Source organism: Aythya ferina (genome assembly GCF_964211825.1).
Source record: "Aythya ferina genome assembly, chromosome: 16".
Classification (NCBI taxonomy): domain Eukaryota; kingdom Metazoa; phylum Chordata; class Aves; order Anseriformes; family Anatidae; genus Aythya; species Aythya ferina.
The window spans coordinates 12845721-12869324 of NC_140315.1; the positions used below are offsets into that span (position 1 = coordinate 12845721).

The 23604-nt window shown below is 54.0% G+C and overlaps 1 protein-coding gene across 2 annotated transcripts in view; it reads left to right on the forward strand.

Annotated features, from left to right (window-relative positions):
• Nucleotides 1–6209: 6209 nt before the first annotated feature.
• The window catches only part of MYH7B (myosin heavy chain 7B), a 28504-nt gene continuing 11109 nt past the window's right edge, over nucleotides 6210–23604 (forward strand). The window contains exons 1-22 of one of the 2 annotated variants that reach the window (XM_084537785.1): nucleotides 6210–6344; nucleotides 7200–7303; nucleotides 9153–9296; nucleotides 9401–9557; nucleotides 9714–9741; nucleotides 10856–10952; nucleotides 11834–11857; nucleotides 13190–13282; nucleotides 14064–14127; nucleotides 14249–14347; nucleotides 15174–15277; nucleotides 15848–15986; nucleotides 16839–16957; nucleotides 17488–17637; nucleotides 18008–18178; nucleotides 18887–19066; nucleotides 19151–19283; nucleotides 19777–19853; nucleotides 21474–21561; nucleotides 22022–22139; nucleotides 22740–22863; nucleotides 23363–23499. In XM_084537785.1, the coding sequence (XP_084393911.1) occupies nucleotides 6248–6344; nucleotides 7200–7303; nucleotides 9153–9296; nucleotides 9401–9557; nucleotides 9714–9741; nucleotides 10856–10952; nucleotides 11834–11857; nucleotides 13190–13282; nucleotides 14064–14127; nucleotides 14249–14347; nucleotides 15174–15277; nucleotides 15848–15986; nucleotides 16839–16957; nucleotides 17488–17637; nucleotides 18008–18178; nucleotides 18887–19066; nucleotides 19151–19283; nucleotides 19777–19853; nucleotides 21474–21561; nucleotides 22022–22139; nucleotides 22740–22863; nucleotides 23363–23499 (2447 nt within the window). In that variant the 5' untranslated portion in view covers nucleotides 6210–6247. Of the gene's footprint in view, nucleotides 6345–7199; nucleotides 7304–9152; nucleotides 9297–9400; nucleotides 9558–9713; nucleotides 9742–10855; nucleotides 10953–11833; nucleotides 11858–13189; nucleotides 13283–14063; nucleotides 14128–14248; nucleotides 14348–15173; nucleotides 15278–15847; nucleotides 15987–16838; nucleotides 16958–17487; nucleotides 17638–18007; nucleotides 18179–18886; nucleotides 19067–19150; nucleotides 19284–19776; nucleotides 19854–21473; nucleotides 21562–22021; nucleotides 22140–22739; nucleotides 22864–23362; nucleotides 23500–23604 lie in introns of those variants that run through there. The other variant, XM_084537784.1, reaches the window with a different exon arrangement.

Here is a 23604-nt window from a genome sequence, read left to right on the forward strand (position 1 = left end):
CCACAGCCCCCCCAGTCCCCTGCAGCCCCCCCAGACCCCGTGGTCCCGCAGTCCCGTAGACCCTGATGGTCCCTGATGGTCCCCCTTGCCCCCGCACCCCATATCCCCCATACCCCCCATATCCCCTATATCCCCCATACCCCCTATAGCCCCCATAGCCCCCCGAGCCCCCTCCCGCCACAGCCCCGCCCGTCCCGTACCTGCTCCCAGTGCTCCCTGCCCGCCCCGCCCCCTCCCCACGCTGATTGGCCGCGCCCCGCTTCCCGCCCCGCTGATTGGCAGCCGGCAGGGGAGAGGGGCGGGGCTTGGGGCGGGCGTGCGCGCTGGACCCGGGGGGCGGGGGGCAGGAGCGGGGCTGGCGTCACGGCCGTGTGACGTCACGGCGTGACGTCACTCCGGGCCGGGAGACCCTGGCTGGAGGCCGGCGGGGGCGGAGGCACCGGGGCGGGGGGTAGGAAAAGGGGGGTCCCTGCCTTAATTAACGCCGTTAATCAGCTTGATTAATTAATTAATTAAGGCTGCCCGGCCACCCAGCCGTGCCTGCAAAGCATCGCTCGTCCTCTGCGCTTGGTTCCCCTGGTACCCCGTGGAAAAGAAAAGTGGAAAAAAAAACACCAAAAAGCACCCAAAAACGCCCCAAACCACCACAAACCACCACAAATGGCCGTTGTGCTGTGCAGCTGCGGTGCCTGGGGCTGTGTCATTTGTCCTGGCTGCAGGAGCAGGGGGAGCAGTGCGGCAGCAGCCACATAATGACAGCACTGGGGCTCCTGCTGCGGGCACAGCTCGGGGGGCTCCCCCAGAGCACAGCCCCTCGCCAGCCCTGTCCTGCAGGAGAAAAACGGCTCAGCTCCCGCAGCCTGGCTGCCCTGCCCTATGAGTGCCAGCTTCAGCAAGGGTATGAAAGAAATCTGTTGTCCCCCAGGCCGCCTTTCAACGCGAAATGCTCCGCTAAGGCCAGCAATCTTAAACCCCCCACACGTGTGCCTATTGTTTGAGGTGCAGAACAATTGAAGGGTGCTCTCATGGGCTAAAGATAGCCAGGCAGCTGGTGCTGTCCTTTTCGCTGTAACTGAGAATAAAACAATGCCCGCGTATTGTCTGCATGACTGGAGCGGTGACATTGGACTCTCTGCCAAGGCAGCATCCACAGGATCAATGAAACGCGGGTTATTTATAAACGGGTAGTGTCATTTCTTCCCCAAAGTAATTTCACTTCCTTAGCTTTTCCACCAGGCCTTTCTGCGCCGTGGAGCGAGGTATAAATAGCACCGAGCCGGGCTGCGAGGGAGCCAGCGGGACCAGCGGGTGGAAAACCAAATTGGGGGTTTCCACCTGAGTTTGGGTGTGCTTTTGCTTCCCGGAGCGACGCCCGAGCTCCTGGATGGGGACATGTGTGGCCAGCACTGCCCTGCTCCCCAGCTGTGGACACTCACCCACTTCTGCTCGGCTCAGCCTGCGGGGAGCAGCCCACCAGGGTGTTTCCAGGCTGGTGAGTGGAAACCTGGAATCCACGGCCAAAACAGAAGTCCTGGTGTAGTGGCCACCATCTCCTGCTCCCCTAACCTGGGCAGGGCAGCCAGGAGCAAGCCACCTCCTTGCTGTGACCTCCTGATGGGCCACAGCAACGTGGGAAGGTCCTGGCACAGCGTGGGGACACGCAGCAATGCTGTTCCCTCCTAGGTGGTGCCCAGGCTTGAGGACGGCCCAAGCCTACCAGGTCCCATGGGAAAATCCCACGTTTGCTGCCTCTCTGTCTTGAACTGCTGTCCCCTGTCATGAGATGAGCTGAGGTTGATCAAGTGGGAGAAAACACCTTGGAAACACCTTGGAAACCAAGACCAGGGCAGCTCTTGGGCTTCTTTTCCAAAGGCTGCTGTGTGCCAGGGCTTGTCCCGGCAAGCCGGCTGCAATTGAGGTGCCATTAAGTGTTCAAATAAGGGGGCGAGAGGCCCTTTTCTCTCATCTCTTTTTGTAATGCACTGCCAAAACCTCAAGCGTCTTCACTGAAGTCAGCTTACACATTCCTGTAATATTTGCAGTGTTTGTTACAACCTTTCTTCCTAAACAGATGCTGGGTCTTTCCAGTGGCCATCCCTCTGGAGAAGAATGTCCCTAAAACCTCAAAGCTGGGAAATTAAATGCAAACAAATAAAAACTCCCCAGTTTTTCCCATCTCCAGGTGACCTTGCTGCCTCTTTGCCCGAGTGGGACCTTCCCAGCACGTTGCTTACTAACTCCAGCCCCCGATTTCTCATGTCATGCCTCTTCCAGGTACATTCCCAATCCCGATCCTCATTTTGGATGCATTTTGTACATTCATTTCTTTCGCTCACTGTGGGAGCACAGTGCCCAGAGGCTCCAGTGTGCTTATGCTGCCCAAGCCTCATGCTACAGCAAGCAGCAGCACTATTCCTGAAGGCTTTTTTTGGTGAAAAAGCACCTTGCAGAGAGCACAGCCAGGGTTTAGGGGTCTGCTTTGGAGGGAGCCTCACAGCCAAAGGCTCGGGGTCCAGGCTGAGCCCGAGGGACACTGGCGGGTGGCAGTGCTGGGCTGTCACCTCCGCCTGAACGCAGACATTCCTGCTGCATGGAAATATGCCTGAAATAGCCCCTCTGCAGATTGTCTTTATCTAATCAGGCGCCTTCGCACCCCCCTCCAGTGCATTTCAGGGAGCTGATAGTGGTGATATGTTAAGTGTGGAAAGAAACCTCTAGCAAATGGCCCGGCTCAGAGAGTAATTCTCCTTCCTGCCACTTATCAGAGCCTGCTAATGGGGAGCATTCCTCCCGTGGGGTCGGGGAGCAGCAGGGAGGTCACAGGGGGGTGGCCGAGCCCCTGGCACCCCCTGGCTCTCTGGGACTGATGAGGAGCTGCTCTGACTGCAAAACACCCAAACAGTTGGGTGCTGGTGGCGTCCTGGCCCATGGGGAGAGGCTTGTCATGCCCTCAAAGGCATGGCCAAGGAGCCCCATCCTCATCTGCCACCTCACGGGACGCCGATACGTCAAGCAGAGAGCTGTAGGGGGAAAAAACAGGGTGCCTTAATGGCAGGGGAGATGCTCACAGTGCTGAGGGTGGTAGTGGAGAGCTGGTGGGATGTCTGAGCAGGCCTGGCACCAGGCGATAGCCACCTAAAGCAAGTCCTCTCTGCTCCAGATAAAGCTTTGGGCTCCTTGTCGTGCCTGTGGGGTTCTGTGGGAGGTTCATGGAGATCCCCCACCCGCTGCCCCGCTGAGGGTGCCGCACTGCACCTGTCTGAAAGGCACAGCTCAGGCCTGGCCGGGAATGGCAGGATGAGCGTCCTACCACCCTGAAAACCACATCACAAAGGCTCCAAAATCACCCGCACCCAAAGGAAGTGCGTGTCAGCAGCTGCCGGAGTGACCATTCCACATCTCCCTTTCTACAGAGCTGCTCGGCCTTTGATGGACCCTGCTGGAACATCTTCAAAGAGGGAGGGAAACTAGGGCGAGCAGAAGGAACTGCAGAAGGAATCTCCGAAAATAAAATCGCTTTAAAGATAAGGCAGGGAGGGGGTGAGCAGAGCGCGGGGTGGGTACGTGCCCTGAGAAGAATGTGTGAGGCCGGGCCAGCTGGTAGGGCCAGCACGAGCGCTCGTCCCACTGCCCATGGCAAAGGTACTTGGCACCGCACCCGCCTCAGGCCTCGGGCCCCTCCAGGGCGTGGGTGGAAACCCGACTCCGAGCTCGGGACGGGGAGGCAGAAGACCACCGGGCCGACCTCAGAGGAACCTGTGGCCCACCGCTGCCTGCTGCTCTTCCAGACGCTGCAGCCCTGCTGTCTTGGCGAGGTTGAACGCCTCTGTGGTGCCACAGCCAGGTGGGGGCTCAGGACCCCCGATGGTCTCCCCGTAGGGGAGATGGAGGAGACACATCTGTGGAGTCCAGCTCTGCAGCAGCTGCTCTCACATCCCGGTGGATGAAAACATGGACTTCAGGCCACCATAGTGGGGGAGTGCCCACGTGGTATTTGGAGATGGGGGCTTGCAGCCTGCTTCATCCTGGTGGGCTCAAGGTCACCTTGTTAGTGACAAAGCAACACGTCTTGGGCACCAGGCCACAGCCTCCTCTCCAGTTTAATTCATGGGAAGACCAGCACCATGCAAAGCCCTTACATTACACTGTGCAGTCACTGAAGGCAATAACGACCCGTCTCTGAGCTCAGCCATCCCCTCCAGCAGGGCTCCCACCCCAGGGGGAAGCTCTGGAGTCCTCCTCCATCCCACAAAGCTCCCAGGCTTCACTCCGGAGTCACCTTGGTGGGATCAGTTGGCATTTCTGTGTCCCCAGGACATGACCACAGGACTGGGCAGCCAAGAGGTGTCCCCCATGTCTGCATTGAGGCCCACCTGCTTCCCCAGGGGGTGAGGTGGCCTGGTGCCTGGGACGGAGCAGAGCTGGGCTGCAGAGGGGACCAGCCGCGAGCTGGCTGGGAGGAGGTGTGGGGGTCTTCTGCGGGCAGTGCCAGTGCCAGCCAGGAGGGCAGAAACCACTTAGGATGCCAGCAGCTACATGGCTCTTCCCTGAACCTGGCAGAGAAATCCCCGTGACACAGCCATTGGGTTGTGCTGCTCCCACCGGGCCCATTCCCATCTCAGAAAGTTCATGGTGCTGCTGCTGGGATGGAGCTGTGCTCTGAGTGGTGGTCACCACGTTGCCCATGGACTCTTTGGGGTCAGCCTGGGTAAAATGATGTGGAGGAAACCCAGCAGCCTCTCTGAACAGAGTGATTTTTCATCTGCCTCAGCCATGAACAAAGCTCTGGCGTTGAGGTGAGCATGCTCTGGAAGCAGGACCCAGGGGTTTAGTGCTGGGCAGAGCCCATCCAGAATCAGCCCCTCCAACAAACCCATTGCATTTCCATTGCCTATAATCAGAAAAGCAAATTCATGACATTTGGTGTTCAATGGGAAGCAGCTGGTGTGGTTGGGTAAACTAACCAAGCCCATGGAGAAGAAGGCAAAGGGGTATCAAGGGCTGACCCCAACGTCCTTGCCCTGGTTCCCTGCTCCCGGGCAGTCCAGTGAGGAGAGCCTGGACCAGAGCTGAGCCAGAGGTTCGGATGGGCCAGCCTGGGAAGGTGGAAAGCAAAGATTTTGATCCTGCACTCCTGGCAGAGCAGGCTCCCGGAGCTGTGCTGCCTCCCAGGGCTGCAGTCCCTCGTTCTGCCTTTGTGCTCGCCTGACAATACAGGAGTAAAAATAACCAGGCTGCATTTGCAGGGAGATAAAAGCGAAGTTTGCCTTTTGTGTCTCTCCGGGCAGTGGGACAGCAGCACCAATGGAGCTGTGTGGACATGACACATGGGAATTTCTGACATATCTTTTCCCACTCTGACCTTGACAGACACAATAAAAAGGGGCTTTGCGGCACGCACGCAGCCGCTCAGTCCTATCACCAAGGTTAGTAATAAAGAGCACGGCTGCGTGCACGCTTCTCCTCTGCTACTAACCCGCTTCACCTCCGCAGGGCGGGTGTTCCTGGGAGACAGGGGCTGACTGCTGGCACAGGGTGGGACGGACCCGAATCAGGAGTATTTTTGCTACGGTTTGTGCACTTTGCCAAATTTTGTGCACTTTACCGACTTTGCACTGGGCGCGTTCGTGGCAGCAGCAGCGTTTCGGCGTCGTGCCGTGGGACACTGCGTTAGATGGATGTTAGAAAGCAGTGTCATAAAAGTGCCTTTCCAAGCAGCTGTCAGCGCGGTCCTCTAGAAGGGCTCTTCCAAGGGATAATGCCTCCGTTCTTGCTTTTATTGTCTTGCAATACTGCTCTGCAGCACGGACACGGGTCTTTGCAGAGGCTTTGTGCAGAGCACCAGGGCTCCAGCAGGTCTGCAGAGCTGCAATAGCTCTTAGCTGGGCTTATCAAGAAAAGGGGTGCTGCTGCTGATCTCTGGTCAAGCCCTAAATGTGAATGATTTTGATACCAGGGCGATGCAGGCTCACATAGCTGGGACTTGTAGTGCGAGACTGATAGCAGCAGCAGGAGAAGTGTTCGGTGATTGTGTTGTTATTAAGGTTATTATTAGCTAGTATTGTTGTCGCTGTCTTCTCTCACTCTCTAAAATTAAAAGGACTCTTGGTGACTGTTCCTCTGGGTTAGCAGCCCAGCGGTGGATGCCTTCTCTGTGCACTGACTTCTTGCCCCTTCCCTCTCGTCAGCATTCAGGTGTTGTTCACTCTTCCTTCGCTGTCGGCAAGTCCTCCTCCAACCAGGCAAGATGTCTATGCTGGACATGAGCGAGTTTGGGGAGGCTGCTGAATACCTCCGGAAAAGCTACACAGAGCAGCTGAAGCTTCAGACAATCCCATTTGATGGTAAGCCCCAAGGCACAGCCCCAAGGAACCCATGGCCGTGGCTCTCCTTGGAGATTGTCCCCATCCCTTCCCCAGGACTGTTTCTCAGGGTGTTGCAGGTGCTGCAGAATTGCCCCCAGCACCCTGGAGGATCTCAGAAGGTTTCTGACTGTCCCCTTCTCTTCTGAGTAGCGGGAGGAGTTGGCCCATCATTTCCCCTGGCCCTGAAGGGCAGAAGGGCTGGGGAAGATGGGCTGAGGGACTGGTGGTGGCAAAGCCTTCTCCAGCTCCATTTCATTTTGGAGGTGTGCAGGGCTTGCTCTGAGGCAACCCGCTCTATCCCACACTTCTGGGCACTACAAACCAGGAGAGGGTGTTTTTGTTTTTGTTTTTGTTTTTGCTTCCTCTCACCTTTCTTTTTTATTAGAGTTTGACTGCAAGCACATGGGAAGCAGCAGACTTCTGTCACACCAAAAGTTGATCCAGGCAAATTAAACAGCTGCCAAACATGGAAAAGGCGAATAAATCCCCACTCCTATGACCAAGAGCGTAGGAAGGAATAACCACTGTCCTGCCATGTTTTCAGACTGCATTGATGCAGCTTTCAGTTGACACTTTCAATATTTTTCCTTCCTTTCCTTTCCTTTCCTTTCCTTTCCTTTCCTTTCCTTTCCTTTCCTTTCCTTTCCTTTCCTTTCCTTTCCTTTCCTTTCCTTTCCTTTCCTTTCCTTTCCTTTCCTTTCCTTTCCTTTCCTTTCCTTTCCTTTCCTTTCCTTTCCTTTCCTTTCCTTTCCTTTCCTTTCCTTTCCTTTCCTTTCCTTTCCTTTCCTTTCCTTTCCTTTCCTTTCCTTTCCTTTCCTTCTTCCCCCCCTCTAGGAAAGAAGCGTGCTTGGATCCCAGATGAGAAAGAAGCTTACGTTGAAGTGGAAATCAAAGAAAGCTCCGGTGGCAAAGTCACTGTGGAAACCAAAGATAAGCAAGTAAGCAAAATACCTTTCCTTTTCCGAGAGCCAGCAAGTGTGTGCAGAGGGGGGATACGCGTGACAAGATCACGTCTGGACCTAGCCAGGCTCTCCCTGAGAGCCCATCCATGCTCAGCAGTCAGTTGTCCCCTGAGGGCTGGCCGTGCTGTTTGTCACACCGCCGTGTGTCGGCACACACAGGACAACAACTTTCTGAGCATGCCAACCGTTCGGCATCCCCCCGCTGAGGGGCTGCTTTCGAACCCGATTTACTGGGTGAGATGGGTGGACGGGACAGCGGGCCGACTCCAGCACAGCCCCTTGTGCTGCTGAACTGTTGCTTTGCCAACCTTGAAGGTTGAAACCAGAGGTAAGGAGCCAAGTCCTGCTTGTTTTAGCCTGAATTTGCAGCAGAGACAGCGGTGTTGGGGGAACAAGCAAAGAACAACTGTACGGGGGCCATCACTGTGCCACTCGCTGCATGAACATGACTGAAGATTTGTTCTTTGCCAAATGCTAGGGTGGTGTTGGGCACTGAGGGGCTGATTCTGAGCCCTGTGCTCCCTCCTGCAGCCCAGTGGCTGCTCCCACCGCTGCCCTGGGGAGCAGGGCTGAGGCTGGCAGGCTGGGGTGGTGCAGCTCCAGCTCCGCAGCAGTGAGGGGAAGGCGAAGCAGGCAGCCGTCAGCTGGTATTTCTCCAGATAACATCCATTATGAATAGCCACAAATGGGCTTAATTAATATTCCCTTCTTGGCTGTGGGAGTTACATGCCCATGCAGCGCTGCTGCTGTGCAGAGACTTGCACTGGTGTAAAATGGGGAAAAGAACAAGGTGCTGGCCCGGCAGTAAATGATAGACGTCGATGTTTTTATTTCTTGTCTAGTCTTAATGACACTGAGAAGTGCTCATGCCTGCCCAATTGAAGTGTACGCAATTGCCTATGAAAAGTGTAAAGGTTTTAAAAAGATTTTTGTCTGAAATTGGGAAAATTTTTCTTCCTCCATGAAATTTTCCCTCCATGAAAGATAATTTACAGTGGAGGAGGGTGTCAGTTTGAAAGGTTTATTTTCCTGTTTAAAATGCTCTGGTTCGAGATCTTCAGATTATGCGAACAAAAAAGTTTCCAAACCCTTTTTGCCGTTCGCTCTTGAAACTATTTTTTAAATTTGTCATGGATTTGCAAAATCTCAAGCTATACAAGCTATACCTGCGTCCACTGGATCCAGGGTTCCAACAGAAACAGTTTCAAGAGAGAAACTCCACCCTCGTTCTTCTATTCACTTTCTGGCTTTTAACAGCTAACACCTTTTAACATCACATGCTCAATACCTGAAAAAAAAAAAAAAGAATCTCTTTGAAAGATATTGTTTCACATGCACTAACAAGCCCATTTGCTAAATCCAGCGCCTTCCATCCAGATATGTAAGGCGATAGTTCCCCAGGGCTTGGATTTACGGGATTAAATAGACCCAGCTAGAAGTGGTGGGGTCTCGTTTCAGCTGTTTGCCCAAATAACCAGAGACCCCTCTGGTGGGCTGAGGGATGCTGAGCACTTCGCGGGGCAAGCGCAGTGCCATTTCCCCTGTCCCGTGTGTGGCCATCCTGGTGGCACCTCTGGGAGGGCAGAAGGAGGTGGCACCTGCAGGGCAATGTTTCCATGGGGGTTGGAGGTTGGGGGGTGGCATCTTGGTGCCCCCAGGCTGGGAGCCCTCCTCAGCTGTGTCCCTGGGGAGGGACAGGTTTGGGGCTGCTCCTCCCAGCCTGGGGTGCTACCACCCTGCCACCCCAAAACGGAGGGCAGCCCGTTGGACTGGGGGAGAGGGTGCCCTGGAGCCAGCCCCAACGCCCCCATCCTTGCTGTGGCAGACGCGGGTGGTGAAGGAGGACGAGGTGCAGCCCATGAACCCCCCCAAGTTTGACATGATTGAGGACATGGCCATGCTGACGCACCTCAACGAGGCCTCCGTGCTCTACAACCTCAAGCGCCGCTACTCCCACTGGATGATCTACGTAAGCCGCCGCCGCCCGGGGGGACCCCGCCACCCTCACCCTACCATGAGGGGAAGGGGTGCCGGGGCTCCCCTGCGCCTCAGCCGCCCCCTTCCTGCCCGCAGACCTACTCGGGGCTCTTCTGCGTCACCATCAACCCCTACAAGTGGCTGCCCGTCTACACCGCGCCCGTGGTGGCGGCCTACAAGGGGAAGCGGCGCTCCGAGGCCCCCCCTCACATCTACTCCATCGCCGACAACGCCTACAACGACATGCTGCGCAGTAAGGGGCCCGCCGGGCACCATGGCGGCCGTGGGGCTGGGGGGGAGGCTGAGGGATGAGGTGGGGGGCACTGCCACCAGCCCTGAGGGGGTGAAAATGGTGGAGTGGGCAAAACCTTCAGGCATCCCCACTGACTGCCTGCTCCTTCCCTTGCAGACCGAGAGAACCAGTCCATGCTCATCACGTAAGTCTCTCCCTGCGCCTCCCGCCCCCCATCTCACCCCCAGCCGCCATCCGGCTGCCCTCACCAGCAGCACCCACTGCCTCAGCAGGGCCCCCAGCACCTCGCACCCCCACCCCGGCAGCTGTCAGCCCGTCCCACGCCAGGTGACAGTGCCAGGCTGCCCCGCACCCCGACAGCTGCCACCGGGCTCCCCGGCCGCCCACCGGCGCCCGTCCCTGGACCATGGCGGGCGGAGATGGAGGCCGAGGCCAGGGGGGAGATGGCGGCATCGGCAGGCGGAGGGGTGGCGGGCGATGTGGGAGGATGCAGGCCAGGTTAATTTCAAGTGACATATAGATAAGGGCTATATAAAGGACTCTAAAGGACCCCTGGCCGCTGCCAGGAGCCACGGACATTTTTAGCCTCGGCCATAGCCTAATTAGGTAACGCAGGGGCTGAGGAGAGATGCTTGGCTCTGGTCCTGCGGCGCTGCGCTCCCCAGCTCCCCCCGCTCTTTGTCATCTGGGATTACAATAGGGGAGCGGCTATCTATAGGGATGAGCTCAGCGGGCCTGTGCAGCCGGCCAGCCAGCCAGGCCCTACGCTCATCAGCCCCTGTGTGGGCACCGCCTGGGCAAGATCAGCCCCGCCACAGCACCCTGGCCGTCTCCAAGCTCCCCCAACAAAGCGGGGCGTGCTGAAACCAGCCACCACACGGCCCCGTGCTGATCCGGGACAGCTGAAGCCCTGGGGCGAGGGCTTCGTGCCCGCCAGACAAAGCTCGGCACCGCCTCGGTGTCTGCTGGCACCCCCTGACAGCCGGCTGCGTGCGGCCCCGCAGCAGAGGCAGGCAAAGCCCAGGTTGGCGGTGGGTTTGCTCCGGAGGACGCGGAGCAGGGTTTTGCTTGCCTCTGCGGGGGCCCAAAGGACACCACGTTCGCCCTCGCCTCGAAAACTGCTGCCCAGGATGGCAAGTTGGTAGCCCCGTCTCTCCCTGGTGCTCCTCTTCTCCTACCTAGCATGATGCGTGGGGTGGCTGGGCAGCCCCGGCAGGTTGGCAGGGTCTCTGTTTGAAGTTTTTTTTTGCCTGTTCTTTGCCTCATGTCCTTGATCTGTGTATTTCTGTTACTCTAAGCGGAGAATCTGGTGCTGGTAAGACTGTAAACACCAAGCGGGTCATTCAGTACTTTGCCATTGTCGCAGCCTTGGGCGACACACCGGGCAAGAAATTAGTAAGACCCTCTTTTGAAAGAAATTCTTGCTGTTTTATTCCTTCCTTTTTTTTTTTTTTTTTTTTTTTTTTCCTTTCTTTTTCCTTTTTTTCCCCTTCCCTCTTTCTTCTTTTTACTTTTTTTTTTTTTTTTCTTCCCCCAACTTTTTGCATTTGGAAGCGTGTTTTGGTCTGACCCACCCAGGGCTTGGCTTTTCCCTGACTTTTGAACAAGCAAGGCTTGAAACAATCTTGCTCAAGGGGGAATGGATGTTTTTTTAAGTGGCTGCTCAGACTGAGCAGACTGGAAGAGGTGCGTTAGATGCCCTCTTCATCTTCTCTTCCTTCTTCCACACGCCACAGATCTTCTTAAGGACCATTAAAGAAATGGAGTAAAGCTGCCATTACCCACCTTGTCTCTTTTAAGCCTTGCTTTTCGTCCTTTTCTCCTTTTTATTTTTCTCTTTTGTTCATCTTGACCCTTTTCTACCTTGTGCTTTTCTTGCTTTTGTTTTGATTCTTGCATTTCTTTGGTGCTGGTTATTTTTGAGCTGCTCTTGCAATTGCTTATTTCTTCTTGACATGTTGAGGCTCCAGCCTGCTTTCCCCTTACAGAAGCAAACTGGCTGCTTTAGGTATCAGATAAGCCATACTTCAGCATTATTTTCTTTACTCTTCTTTGGGTTTGGATTTAACTCTTCTTGCTTTTTGATGCATTTCCTCATTTTCTTGAGCTAATCTATTTAACAAGTTTTTGGCATATCTTAAAAAATTTAATCCTCCCATTTTTTCTTGGACCGTTTTTGACACTAAGTGGCCGTGTCCTGCTTTTCTGACCATGCTTCTTGTGGCTCTTGCTTGGCTTTTCCAGATTCTAAAGACAATTTTCTTTCTTTTCTCTAGGCAACTCTTGCCACTAAAACTGGGGTAAGTGTTATGGACTCTTAATCTTTAACGCTGAGGGCAGAGTTCAGCTGCACCAGAGCTCCAGCAGGACAGCGGGGAGTGCCAATGTGGGGCAGCAGTCCTGGCTCAGCCATTTCAGCAGCTCAGTTCAGTGCCCTTGGCTCCCAGCTTCTCCGTCCAGCACTGAGGGGTGGCTTTAGCTGATGCACATAGTCAGCTGCCTTCATGCCCTGTTGGGTGGGAGACGCTTGTTAATACGTGAGGCTCAGGAAAACCATTACTAAGAGCCAGCTAGTTGGAGGACTGAGACTGTGGTTCTGGGGCAGCCCATGGGGCAGCCCCCCTGGCATCTCGCAGGCAATTTTTGATGAGATTAGATTTGAATAGATCAAAGGATATCCAAGAGACAAGATAGAGTCTGCTAGTAAAGCTGTGATTCACAACAGCTCCCTGTCTCTTTTGCCCTTTAAATGCCTGGAGCTGCAGAGGTGGGGACCAGTCATGGCCCCAGCCTTGGAAGCCCAGAGCTGGTGTTTCGCCTCCAGCAGGAAGGTGCTGTGAGCTGTCATGGTGTCAGGGAGTGGGCACTGAAAGGCTCTTTCCTGACAAATCCTGCAAGTGCCAGTGCTACCAAACTCTGCTGCTGTAGTCAGACCCCACTGTCCTTCATGTGGCTTGGCAGGAGTCTCTCTCTCTCTTCTAATTCTTCTCCTGCTTTGTCTGTGTTAGGTGGTGACTGTCTCTGTCTCTTTGAACTATGTGTATGAAACATGAATAGAAAAACAAGGTTATGGGGAGATAAATCTTGGGGTTTTCTCCAAAGAGCTCCAGAGAGTTCAGAAGATGACACCAGCTGGGACCTGCAATGTGTCCCCATCACGCTGTGGCCCTGCTGTGCATTTTGTTAGCACAGGGAGTCAAGCTTCTTTTCTGCATCTGTTTACTTGCAATTTGCTGTGACTGGAACTCTCCAGGACTTCGGTTTGGTGGAAGGGGAAATGCCTGGCAAAGAGCCTGAAATGCTTCAGACTGTTGTGGTGGCAATGTGTGCTTGCTCTTGGTTTGCACATTGCAGCAGCCCAGGAAAGGGGCTAAGGACCTTGTGCAGAGAAGCGAGTTTAGGCAAAGCTCAGAGAGAACTTCACTGCAAAATCCAGCTCTTCTGCCCCTAAATCCAGCTGCATCCCCTCACAAGAAAAGGAGAGGCCTCAGAAGCAGCAGGCTCAAAAGACAATTAATGAGCATAGCATGCAGACGGGACAAGGAGCCTCATGCTCCCTTTCCCTGCAACATTGGTGACAGATCCCCTCCAGCTGGGCGAGAGCTGACACAACCTTTGGTTTTGTTTTCCAGGGAACCCTCGAAGATCAAATCATTGAGGCTAACCCAGCTATGGAAGCTTTTGGCAATGCCAAAACAATAAGAAATGACAACTCCTCGCGTTTTGTAAGTGTCGTAGGAAGACGGAGTGCTCATGTGCAGCATTTATGTAACTGAATGCATCATCTGTGGTATTTGTGCTTTTGTTCAGTGGAGTATCTAGCTGCAGAGCAGACACCTAGCTCTTCCTCTAGTGGGGTTGGTCTGCTAGGGCCAGGCTTCTGCTGGCTAAATCAGCGCAGTGGGTGGCGTGGTCAGTGTGAATTGCCTGCATCACAGCCTGGGGCTGCAGTCAAGTCCCTTACAAGTCCAAAGCTGAGGGGCCAGAAAGCACAGCTTGGAGTGCTGCAGTTGGGGCAGACAGGCATGCCACTTCCAAGCAGTATCAGCCCTTTTGCTAAGCCCAGCCTGGGTCTGCACTGGGATGTGGAGCTCATTGACCACAGGTGGCTTTGATGGCTGTTTGTGTGCCTTGAGAGGAAAGGAGGGGCTCAGGGGCTGAGGTTGCCCAGCACATGATGAACAGGAGGCTGTGGACAGGCTCAGTGTCATACTGCCCTGCGGGAGGAACAGGCCCGAGGACAGGGATTTATCTGCTGTGAGTGGAATTTCTGCCTACCCAGTGTTTAAAGACCTAGGCAATACTGACTGACCCTCAGCACATTACAAACAAGAGAACTTCACCAACCTATCCCTCACTGAGCACAGTTATTTGCCTGGCATCAGCAGAAACCTAAGAAGTGGGGAATTACCAGTGTCCTGTAGCTATCTGAGGTTTCTAGGAGCTGCCTGGAATCGTGCCTGTGTAGCCAAGCCCAGTGCTTACCTCCTTGTAAACGTTTTTCAGGGCAAGTTCATCCGCATCCATTTTGGCCCCTCAGGGAAGCTGGCCTCTGCAGACATCGACATCTGTGAGTAACACGTGCCAGCTGCAGCGGGGAGGGATTTCTTTCTCACTATTTCTGCTGATGCTTGGTCAGCTCCAGGGAAAAGCAAGCCCTCCTTTAACCCCTCTGCCCTATTTGCTTCTAGATCTTCTGGAAAAATCAAGAGTGATTTTCCAGCAACCCAAAGAGCGAAGCTACCACATCTACTACCAGATCCTCTCTGGGAAGAAACCAGAGCTGCAAGGTAAGGCAGCAAAAGTTGCAGCGTAGCCTTTACAATGCGGCAGCTTGAAAACAGCCAGAAAGAACTATGTTGTCAGGGTCCTGCTCTCCACAGAGCTGAGCAAACCCAGCTCACCATGCAGGTATGGCCCTCAAATGCTTTGATGGCTGTGCAGGACTGTAGGGTTGTTGGATAATTCATGGTAGAAGGGATTTAAAGATGTTGTCTACTCTGGCCTCCTTTATCTTCACAGACTGAGAAACCAGTCACTTCAGTCTGAAAATTAAAGCCCTTTCTGCAACTGTCTGCGAGCAGGGCAGACATATCCTAAATGTGTTCCCCAGGACAGTCTCAGCTGACCCTGAATTTGCCATGGGGCCACTCTCGTGCTCTGGGCAGCCCTGCCCTCCAGGTGCCAGGTTGCACAGAGTGCACAGGAAACCTTTGTCCACTGCAGAAGGATGGCTGGCACGACGCCCTGGGGTGGTCAGCCTTTTGGCTGCAGGCTCTTGAGCCCGCTGCTGGCTCCACTACGATACCTTATTAGGTAGTTCTGGAGAGCTGTGCTGAGCAGTAATCTTATCTGGTGGTCACAAGGGCATGGATGGCCACTTCTAAATCAGTCTACCGCCAAGCCATCTCCCAAGATAGCAACCAGGAGGAACATCACAGAAGGGATTGACCCATATGAGGGCCTGCCTGGGCGTGCAGAGATTGTCCCACTGGTTGGTGCCATCTAGTTGAGGCCACTGTGGCCTCACCTCTTCATCTACATCCAGCGTTACCCCTTTTTTACCCAGCTTCATCTCAGTCTGGCCTCACCCCCTGCATGTCTCCTCCCCTACAGATATGCTGCTGCTCTCCCTCAACCCCTACGACTACCACTTCTGCTCTCAGGGTGTAACAACCGTGGACAACCTGGATGATGGCGAGGAACTCATGGCGACAGATGTACGTGCGCTTCCTTCATGCCACAGAACCAGAAGTGGGGGCTTTAGGGAGGGCATGGCCTCACAACCACACTCATAAGGACATGTCCTGGCTTTTCTCTGTCCTTCTCTAAATTAGCTGTGGGCTCCTTCTGGTTCATTGGCAGTTGCTCTGCATGTGCTGTGAGCCTACAAGAAATGGCAGGGTGACTGATCCCCCGTGAACAGCCTCTTCCAGGCACAGAAGGGACAGGAGGTCTCTGCAGTAAGAAGCGGCTGTAGTGCATAAGCACTTCACAGAGCTCCCATGAAAAAACAAGAAATATGGTCTCTAGACCTCAACTCAGAAAACCTAGCTGTGGATGCCAGGCTGGTCTTTTTGCTTTCAGATGGATCTTGGGAAAGTTGAACTCACATTTGAAATCCTGTGGAGCAGGATTACTCAGCTAGGTGCCCACCAACTAGAGCATCCTGCCCCACTCAGCCAGTAGAGCCTCAGGACAGGGAGAGCACCTTAGGAGGCAGTAGGAGCACCAAACCTCATCTCAGATCCGTGACTTTGTCCTGTTTATGCTGCTTTGTCTCTCCTCAGCATGCCATGGATATCTTGGGCTTCAGTAATGATGAGAAGTACGGCTCCTATAAAATAGTGGGCGCCATCATGCACTTTGGCAACATGAAGTTCAAGCAAAAGCAGCGGGAGGAGCAGGCAGAGGCTGACGGCACTGAAAGTAGGTGTTGTTTTTTTGTTGTCGTTGTTGTTGTTTGTTTGTTTTTTCTTCTCCATGATACCTGACACCCAGTGTGGCCTTTACATGCAAAACTCTCTGAGAGCAGACTGTGATAACACCCCTGGCCTGGTCTGTGAAGGTCCATGATCACAATCCCTAGCAGTCAGATCCCTAGCAGTAGGTCTTAGGACTTACTTTGGGTACACAGAGGGGCTTGTCTATAAGCAGGCATTTTTGGGGACAGACTCTTGCAAGAAGTAGATGTTCTCATTTGCATCAGACCTGTCTCAGCCACAGCCCATCACAGAGTTGTGACAGACATCAAGAAACCTGCCAGTACTTCACCTTGTTCAGTGTTCTCATGCCCTTGCTCACCAGAAATGTGAACACAGGATTCTGCTGCTACCTGGTAATTAAAGAAGATTGTGATCTAGTAGAAATTATTTCCCTACAGAGCTGTTTTTCTTGCTACAATCTACTATAAAGAGTCTATGAAAGATAAGCAAGAAAATCCCTTTTCATCTGATCAGTTGAAATTTTCCGCATGGGAATCCAAGCTCCCACAGGAAAATGCGTAGAGATTCACAGATCAAGAAGACTGGAAACCATACTGGGGGCAGCAGGTCTATTAAGGCTATCTCCAACAAACTCTGACTTCTCAGGCAGGAGGTCCAGACTTTAAAAGTAAAATATGATACCCAAAGCAGGAAATCACAATACAGAGACTGGAGCAGACTATGCAGCAAGTGGATAAAATGATATAGTTAGTGTTGATCAGCAGAAGAGCTGGTAATATATATTTTTTTCATGGCTTACTTGCTGGCTTCCTCATGCCTTCCAATTGGTTTTCAGGTGCTGACAAAGCTGCCTACCTCATGGGAATCAGCTCAGCTGACCTCATCAAGGGGTTGCTCCATCCTCGTGTGAAAGTGGGCAATGAATACGTGACCAAAGGTCAGAATGTGGAACAGGTGGGTATGCCAGGACACAGGCTCCCTGCTCATACTGGTATGTGTCTCCTCTGTGGTCAGGTCTGTTGTGTAATGTTTTCTGTACAGGGTGCATCGTGCTTCAGTTCACTCTCTTTGGCTTGGGAAGAGACTCCAGAGCACCATAACAAAATGTGTCTACAGTTACTGGCTTTTAGTAGCTAGAAAAATTGGTGGCAGGGCTGGCAGAAAATTTTGGGTGTTAACCAGGGCTGGGGTTTCAGTTCAGTGTCTTTGTAATGCGGGCTGGATCACAGCCAGAAGAAATCCAAATTCTATGGGTCTGCTTCAGAGTCAGTCCCAATCCCATGAAGAGTTCAGCTCTGACAGAAATCTCATCTAAATCACTGATCTTGTGGGAAACTTAAATGCAGCAAAAATGCATCCTGTCGGCCACGTCAGAGTTAGGAATCTAGACCTGGCACGGATGGAGCTCTCTTCTGCAGCCTACTCCCTACAAAATCAGGGAGAAGCATGAGTGCTCATGACCTCATCTCTGTTTGCCTCGGCAGGTTGTCTACGCTGTGGGAGCCCTGGCTAAAGCCACCTACGATCGTATGTTCAAGTGGTTGGTGACTCGGATCAACAAGACCCTAGACACCAAGCTGGCCAGACAGTTCTTCATCGGAGTACTGGACATTGCAGGCTTCGAGATCTTTGATGTGAGTTCTGCAGGCCCTCTGCAATCAGGGGAATGTGGTAATGACACAGCTAGGTCCCCTAGTGTCCGACAGCTTTCCTCCAGGAAACTGTTGGCCTTGATAACAAAAAGAGCTCTTGCATGAATTCATTTGTCTAGAATAAACAAGTAGCTCACTACTACTGTTCTAACATTGCTGTGGGCCCATCTCCAGTGAGCTCCTGGCTACTTGTTCATGTAGCAATCCAGCTACATGAACAGCTGATGAACAGCTACAATCCAGCTACATGATCCTAGCACAGATTGCTCTTCACACCCAGACAAAGCAGAACAATGACTCCATTCACCTCTGGAGCTCCTCCTGCTGAAGCAGGTTGGTTTTGTTCTTGCAGTTCAACAGCTTCGAGCAGCTGTGTATCAACTTCACCAACGAGAAGTTGCAGCAATTCTTCAACCACCACATGTTTGTTCTGGAGCAAGAAGAATACAAGAAGGAAGGCATTGAATGGGTCTTCATTGACTTTGGCCTGGACCTGCAGGCTTGCATCGACCTGATAGAGAAGGTAAAGCATGAGCCAGGCCACAAAATTGGTATTTCTGGTAGGCAGCTTGTTTGCAAAGGCTGAAACAGTGAGAGGTGCTCTGCTACCAAAAATGAAGCAAGTCCCTCTCCCAGTCAGTAGCAAGTGCACAACTTTGTTTTGCCTGCATTTATAATCGAACCTGCAGCTCATTAGGCCCTTTTTGAGACAAATTTTGGTGTTGTAAAACCATGGCAATTCCGTTCCTACTCACTGGTGAGCCTGGTGGGGCCTTTTCCTCCAGAGAACAGTGATCTCTGCCCCCTTTTCCCCACCCTCATTGCTTCTTATTGGGGTGTTTACTGATTCAGAGAAGCTTGTATTAAATTTTGGAAACCTTTTATGGAGGAAACCCACCTTTTTTTGGAAAGGGGCACACCTGCTAGGATACAGGAGAGGGCCTCCTCTGCAATAGAATGGATCTGGGCAAGACCCATGTCTTGCAGGCCTGGCCAGTCTCACTCTGACGGGCTGGAAAATGGCAGCAGACCATGCAGCCTGAGGTACACCAGAGGAGCAGTGAGAGCTTGCCCCATGGTAGATGTCCTGCACTATTTGTCTGAATGAGGACAGGACCTCCCGGGTCAGACCTTGCCTCGCCTTGCCCAGGAGCACAGAGAATCCCCTGTACTGGGGATGGCACCTGGCAACACTGAACTCAGACCTCTTTATACCACCTTTTTCCTGCAGCCACTGGGAATCCTGTCCATCCTCGAAGAGGAGTGCATGTTCCCAAAAGCCTCTGACATGTCGTTCAAAGCTAAGCTCTACGACAACCACATTGGGAAATCACCCAACTTCCAGAAGCCCCGTCCGGATAAGAAGCGGAAATACGAGGCCCACTTTGAGCTGGTGCACTATGCTGGTGTGGTACGTCCCTTGTCAGCTCTTCTGCAGCACTCGCACTCCTCCTGCACAGCGGTGCTTACCTTTGCCTCTCTCGTTTTCTGACAGGTGCCCTACAACATCATTGGGTGGCTGGACAAAAACAAGGACCCCCTGAATGAGACAGTGGTGTCTGTCTTTCAAAAATCCCAAAACAAGCTCCTGGCCTCCCTTTACGAGAACTATGTGGGCTCCACTTCAGGTGAGGAACAACTTCATCTTCCTTCTAGCTGATCCTCCCTCCCTCCTTTTACAGCAAAGCCCTATCATGCACACCCCCAGCTGTGGGTGCAGCATTCCTGCACCTAGCAGCTTGGGCAAAGGCAAGACCCACATCAGCTCTGGAGAAGCAGAGCTGGCCTAGGGGCTTCAGGCGGGTGGGCAAGACCAGGCTGAGCCTGTGCAGTGCTGTCCTGGTGGCCCTGCCAGAGGTAACATGGGTTGTGTGAAGGGCAGCCCTGTTACCCAGAGCTGGGTGCTGTGGGAGGAACTTTTGGCAGTCCAAGGCTTTGCTCTGCAGTGTGGTGCTACCATCTCCACTTTACAGAGAGCAGGGGCTGTGGGCATTTCACTGACATCTTCATTGCAGGTTTGCTTGGAGGTGCTTCTGAGTCCTCCAAAGCAAGCTGACAGGTCATTATTTGTCATTAATTTCATGTTTGGTCATGTAATTAATCAATATCTCAACCCTACAGAGGAACCTCACAAACCGGGGACCAAGGAGAAACGTAAGAAGGCAGCTTCCTTCCAAACAGTGTCCCAGCTACACAAGGTAAGAGCCCAGCCCTCATCCAAACCCACGAGGGAAGTGTGTTCAGAGCATCCCAGTATCAATCCCACTTCCCTTCCAAGACTCCAGGGTATCTTACACACCAACTCCTGGGCCTTGAAGAACCCCAAGGCCTCCAGAGAGTTGTCTTGGCTAGGCAAAAGCTCCTGAATATCTTCTTGCCCCTGGCAAAGGTTGGCTCTGGTCCTGGCAGAGGCCCTGTCCCCGTGCTGCTAGGGAAGGACACGAGGCTGGGGCTGGTGCTGCTGCTGCCCGCGTGATGCCTGTGCTGCCCGGCAGCTCCTTCGCCTTTGAGAGAGCGGCAGTTAAGACTTGTAGTGATGTTTAGATAATGTATTACATGAACATCACTTTAAGTCTGTGCTACTTCTCTCCTCATTCTTGTCGGCGGGAAGGCCAGCCTTTGGGCAGAAGAAAATGGAGGAGCATCTTACGGGTCTCTGAGCAGGCGGCTCTCTGTTCTGCTGTTCAGGGGGAGCTATGTGACAGCTCAGGATAGCTCACACCCCTTACCCCATGCTCAGAACAGGAGTTATTTGTCCACCCCAGAGCTTAAGCAACTGAAAAACAGCTCAGGGGTATCTGTGAGCCCAAAGCTGAGTCCTGCTGCGACAACTTTATGGTTCAAAGAGGGCAACATTTCTGATAGGACCACTGACAGCCCTGGTAGCCAAGGATTTTCCTGAGGGCAAGGTCCCTGACCCAGCCCTGTCCAGGGAAACGTGATTTTCTTTGTTCTGGACAAGTCACAGACCTTGGGGAAGGTGTCTGTGGCGAGAAGTTGCCCCACACTGAGGCTTTCCAGAGCTGGTCCTGGACAGGCTGAGCCTCTGAGGAGGGAAAGGCAGCCTGGAAAGACCAGAGATACAGATGTCTTTTCTGCAAGAAAACGTAGAGCCAGGAGTCATCCCAGGATTCAGGGCCCATGATGGTGCTCTGCAGGGCTCTAATCCCAGAGACCCAATCCCACAGTCCAGGCAGGGCACACAGGCCTTGAAGCAGACGTTCACAGAGCAACCCCCATGAGCCAGACCTGGGACAAAGCTGGCTGGCAGGATGCAGAAGGCCCAGGCTGGCTCGGCAGGGCCCTGTCACAGCCAAAGGGCATGGGCAGCACTGTGGGGTACAGGGAAAACAAGATGAGATGGGGGCTGCAGGCAGTGTGGATGCCAGCACTGGGCTTGCAGGATGCTGAAGGGAGGGCTGGTGGGCACCAGCAGAAGCGTATGCCAGAACTGGTCTCAGTCCTGTGTTCCTGGCTCTTCCCTGTAGCCAAATTTTACTTACAAATACTGGTGAAGCATCTGGCTCCTCTCTGGCAGAGCAAAACCAGCAGGTGCCTATCGGCATGGCTGCCAGCCCAGTCCTCTCTGCTGCTGCACCAGCCTGGCAGAAGTGGTGCTGCTGTGGGGCGGGGGATGTCCGGGTAGCAGAGCAGCATTGAGAGCAGCGAAGCAGGAGGAAATCCCTCCTCTCCTGTGAGCGGTGGTAAGGGGCTCACAGGGTCTGCTCTCTCCTGCCCGTGGGGGGAATGTGCTGGAGAGAAGTGTTGTAGGGGCAGAGGCATCACCTCATGCCTCATCCCCCATGTCTGCCCTACAGGAGAATCTTAACAAGCTGATGACCAACCTGCGCTCCACTCAGCCCCATTTTGTCCGCTGCATCATCCCCAATGAGACAAAGACCCCAGGTAGGCACGGCACAGGAGAGCGGCCTGGCAGGTCCCTCAGGTGACAGCCCTGCACAGCAGCTGGCAGGGTGTCCTGCCCAGCTCCTGCACCCACCAGCTCCCCAAACCTTTCCTCGCAGCAGTTCTGCTGCTGCTGAGCCCTGGCCCCATCTCTGTGTGGAAACCACCATGCCCCTTCCCAGTCTCTTTTACTGGGGAACAAGAGTTTTGCCAGGCTCCCAGCTGGGCTCTGTGCTGGCAGTTGGGCTGTCTTGTGCCTGTCTGGCACCAGGCACAGATGAATCTTTCAGACCAAATTCCATCTTTTGGGGCCTGGGCTGCAGCACCAGTGCTCATCATAGACAGGTTAACACCCCTGCTCAAAAACAGAGGCTGTTTGCAAAGCTCAGGCCTGTGGTGCAGCTGCACTTCCCCATCTGCTTGGGCTGAGCCCCTGCTCCATCCCTGCTCTCCCCCCTAGGTGCCATGGATGCCTTCCTGGTGCTGCACCAGCTGCGCTGTAACGGTGTCCTGGAAGGTATCCGCATCTGCCGCAAGGGATTCCCCAACAGGATCCTCTACGCAGACTTCAAGCAGCGGTAATTGCCTCCTCTCCCCTCGCCAGCTGCCAGCACGTGTTCTGGGGGGAAGCAGGCTGCTGTGGCTCTGATTTGCCCCTCAGCTCGTGCCCGGCTGCTGTGAGCCACCAGCACAGGGTGTGCGCAGCTCAGGACAGCTCTGCTGGTGGCTCTGGGGAGCCAGTCAGGGGTAGTTTGATGCCTGGCCTGATGAGACAGCAGGGTTGCTGAGTTTTAAGATGCTGCATGCAGGACTGATGCAGGTGGATGGTGGCCAGGCTCAGGACCTCTGATCCTGGTTCTGATTTCCCTTTGCACTTGGGATCTTTGTCATTGCCCAGCCCGACTCCATCCACTCTGCTTGGGCTGGGTCTGGCCCAGGCCAGGTGAGGCCAGCGACCTCCTCCTGCACAGCTCTCCTTGGGTACAGGGACTCAGTTCTGGCTGGGATCCCTGGGCTCTGCTCTGCAGTAAAGCCCGTGCTTCAGCTGGAGCCCCAGCACATGCTGCAGTGACAGCTCCCAGGGGAACTGGCATGGCCTGGGTACAGGGACAGTGACAGAGCCATCAGCTCTGTGCTGGGGTTCTCTTGCATGCCGTCCCTCTGCTCTGTGCCTGCAGCTACCGTATCCTGAACCCAGCAGCCATTCCAGATGACAAGTTCGTGGACAGCAGGAAGGCCACAGAGAAACTGCTGAGCTCCCTGGAGCTGGATCACTCCCAGTACAAGTTTGGTCACACCAAGGTGAGGTCGGGCAACTGCTGGTCCTCAAGAGGGAGACCTTGTGGCTCCTGTCTCTCTGCAACCCCAGCTCGCTGTCACTGCCCAGCCTGCTCTCTGCCTGACCACAGCTCTGCTGAAGCTCTGGATGCTCTGTGGGTTGAGTGTGGCCCCTGAAGGGACTGAGGAGGGCAGGGGAGAAGCAGGCTGGGCAGAAACAGGTCTGAGCAGAAGGTCACTGCTGCCTGAGCTTGTATCATCCAACACAGTGGCCAGTCCCTGCTGGGCGATGTGAAGGGAAGGGCACAGGGCCAGGAGATCTGGTGCCTGGCTGTTTCTGTGTCCTGTGTGGGTGAATCTTCAACCAGTACTGAGCGTGGGTGCCTGCCCATGCAGGGCATGTTCCTTCTGCTCCGTGTATCCCTGCTTTGGGCCATGTTTTGTAGCCCTGTCTGACAGGTCACGTCACCCCTGAGCTCTGTCCTCTGTGCCATTGACTCTGTTCTCATGCCCTTGCCTGCAGGTGTTTTTCAAGGCTGGTTTGCTGGGCTTGCTGGAAGAGATGCGAGATGAGCGTCTGGCCAAGATCCTGACCATGCTGCAGGCCAGGATCCGCGGGCACCTCATGCGCATTGAGTATCAGAAGATCATCAGCAGGAGGTAGAGTTTTGGGAGGAGGCAGAGCTTTGTGAGCACCTCTTCTTGTTCCCTCTGTGTTTCAGTGGGTTTGGTTTGTGGGTCTTGCCTGTGAGTGGGAATGGAAGG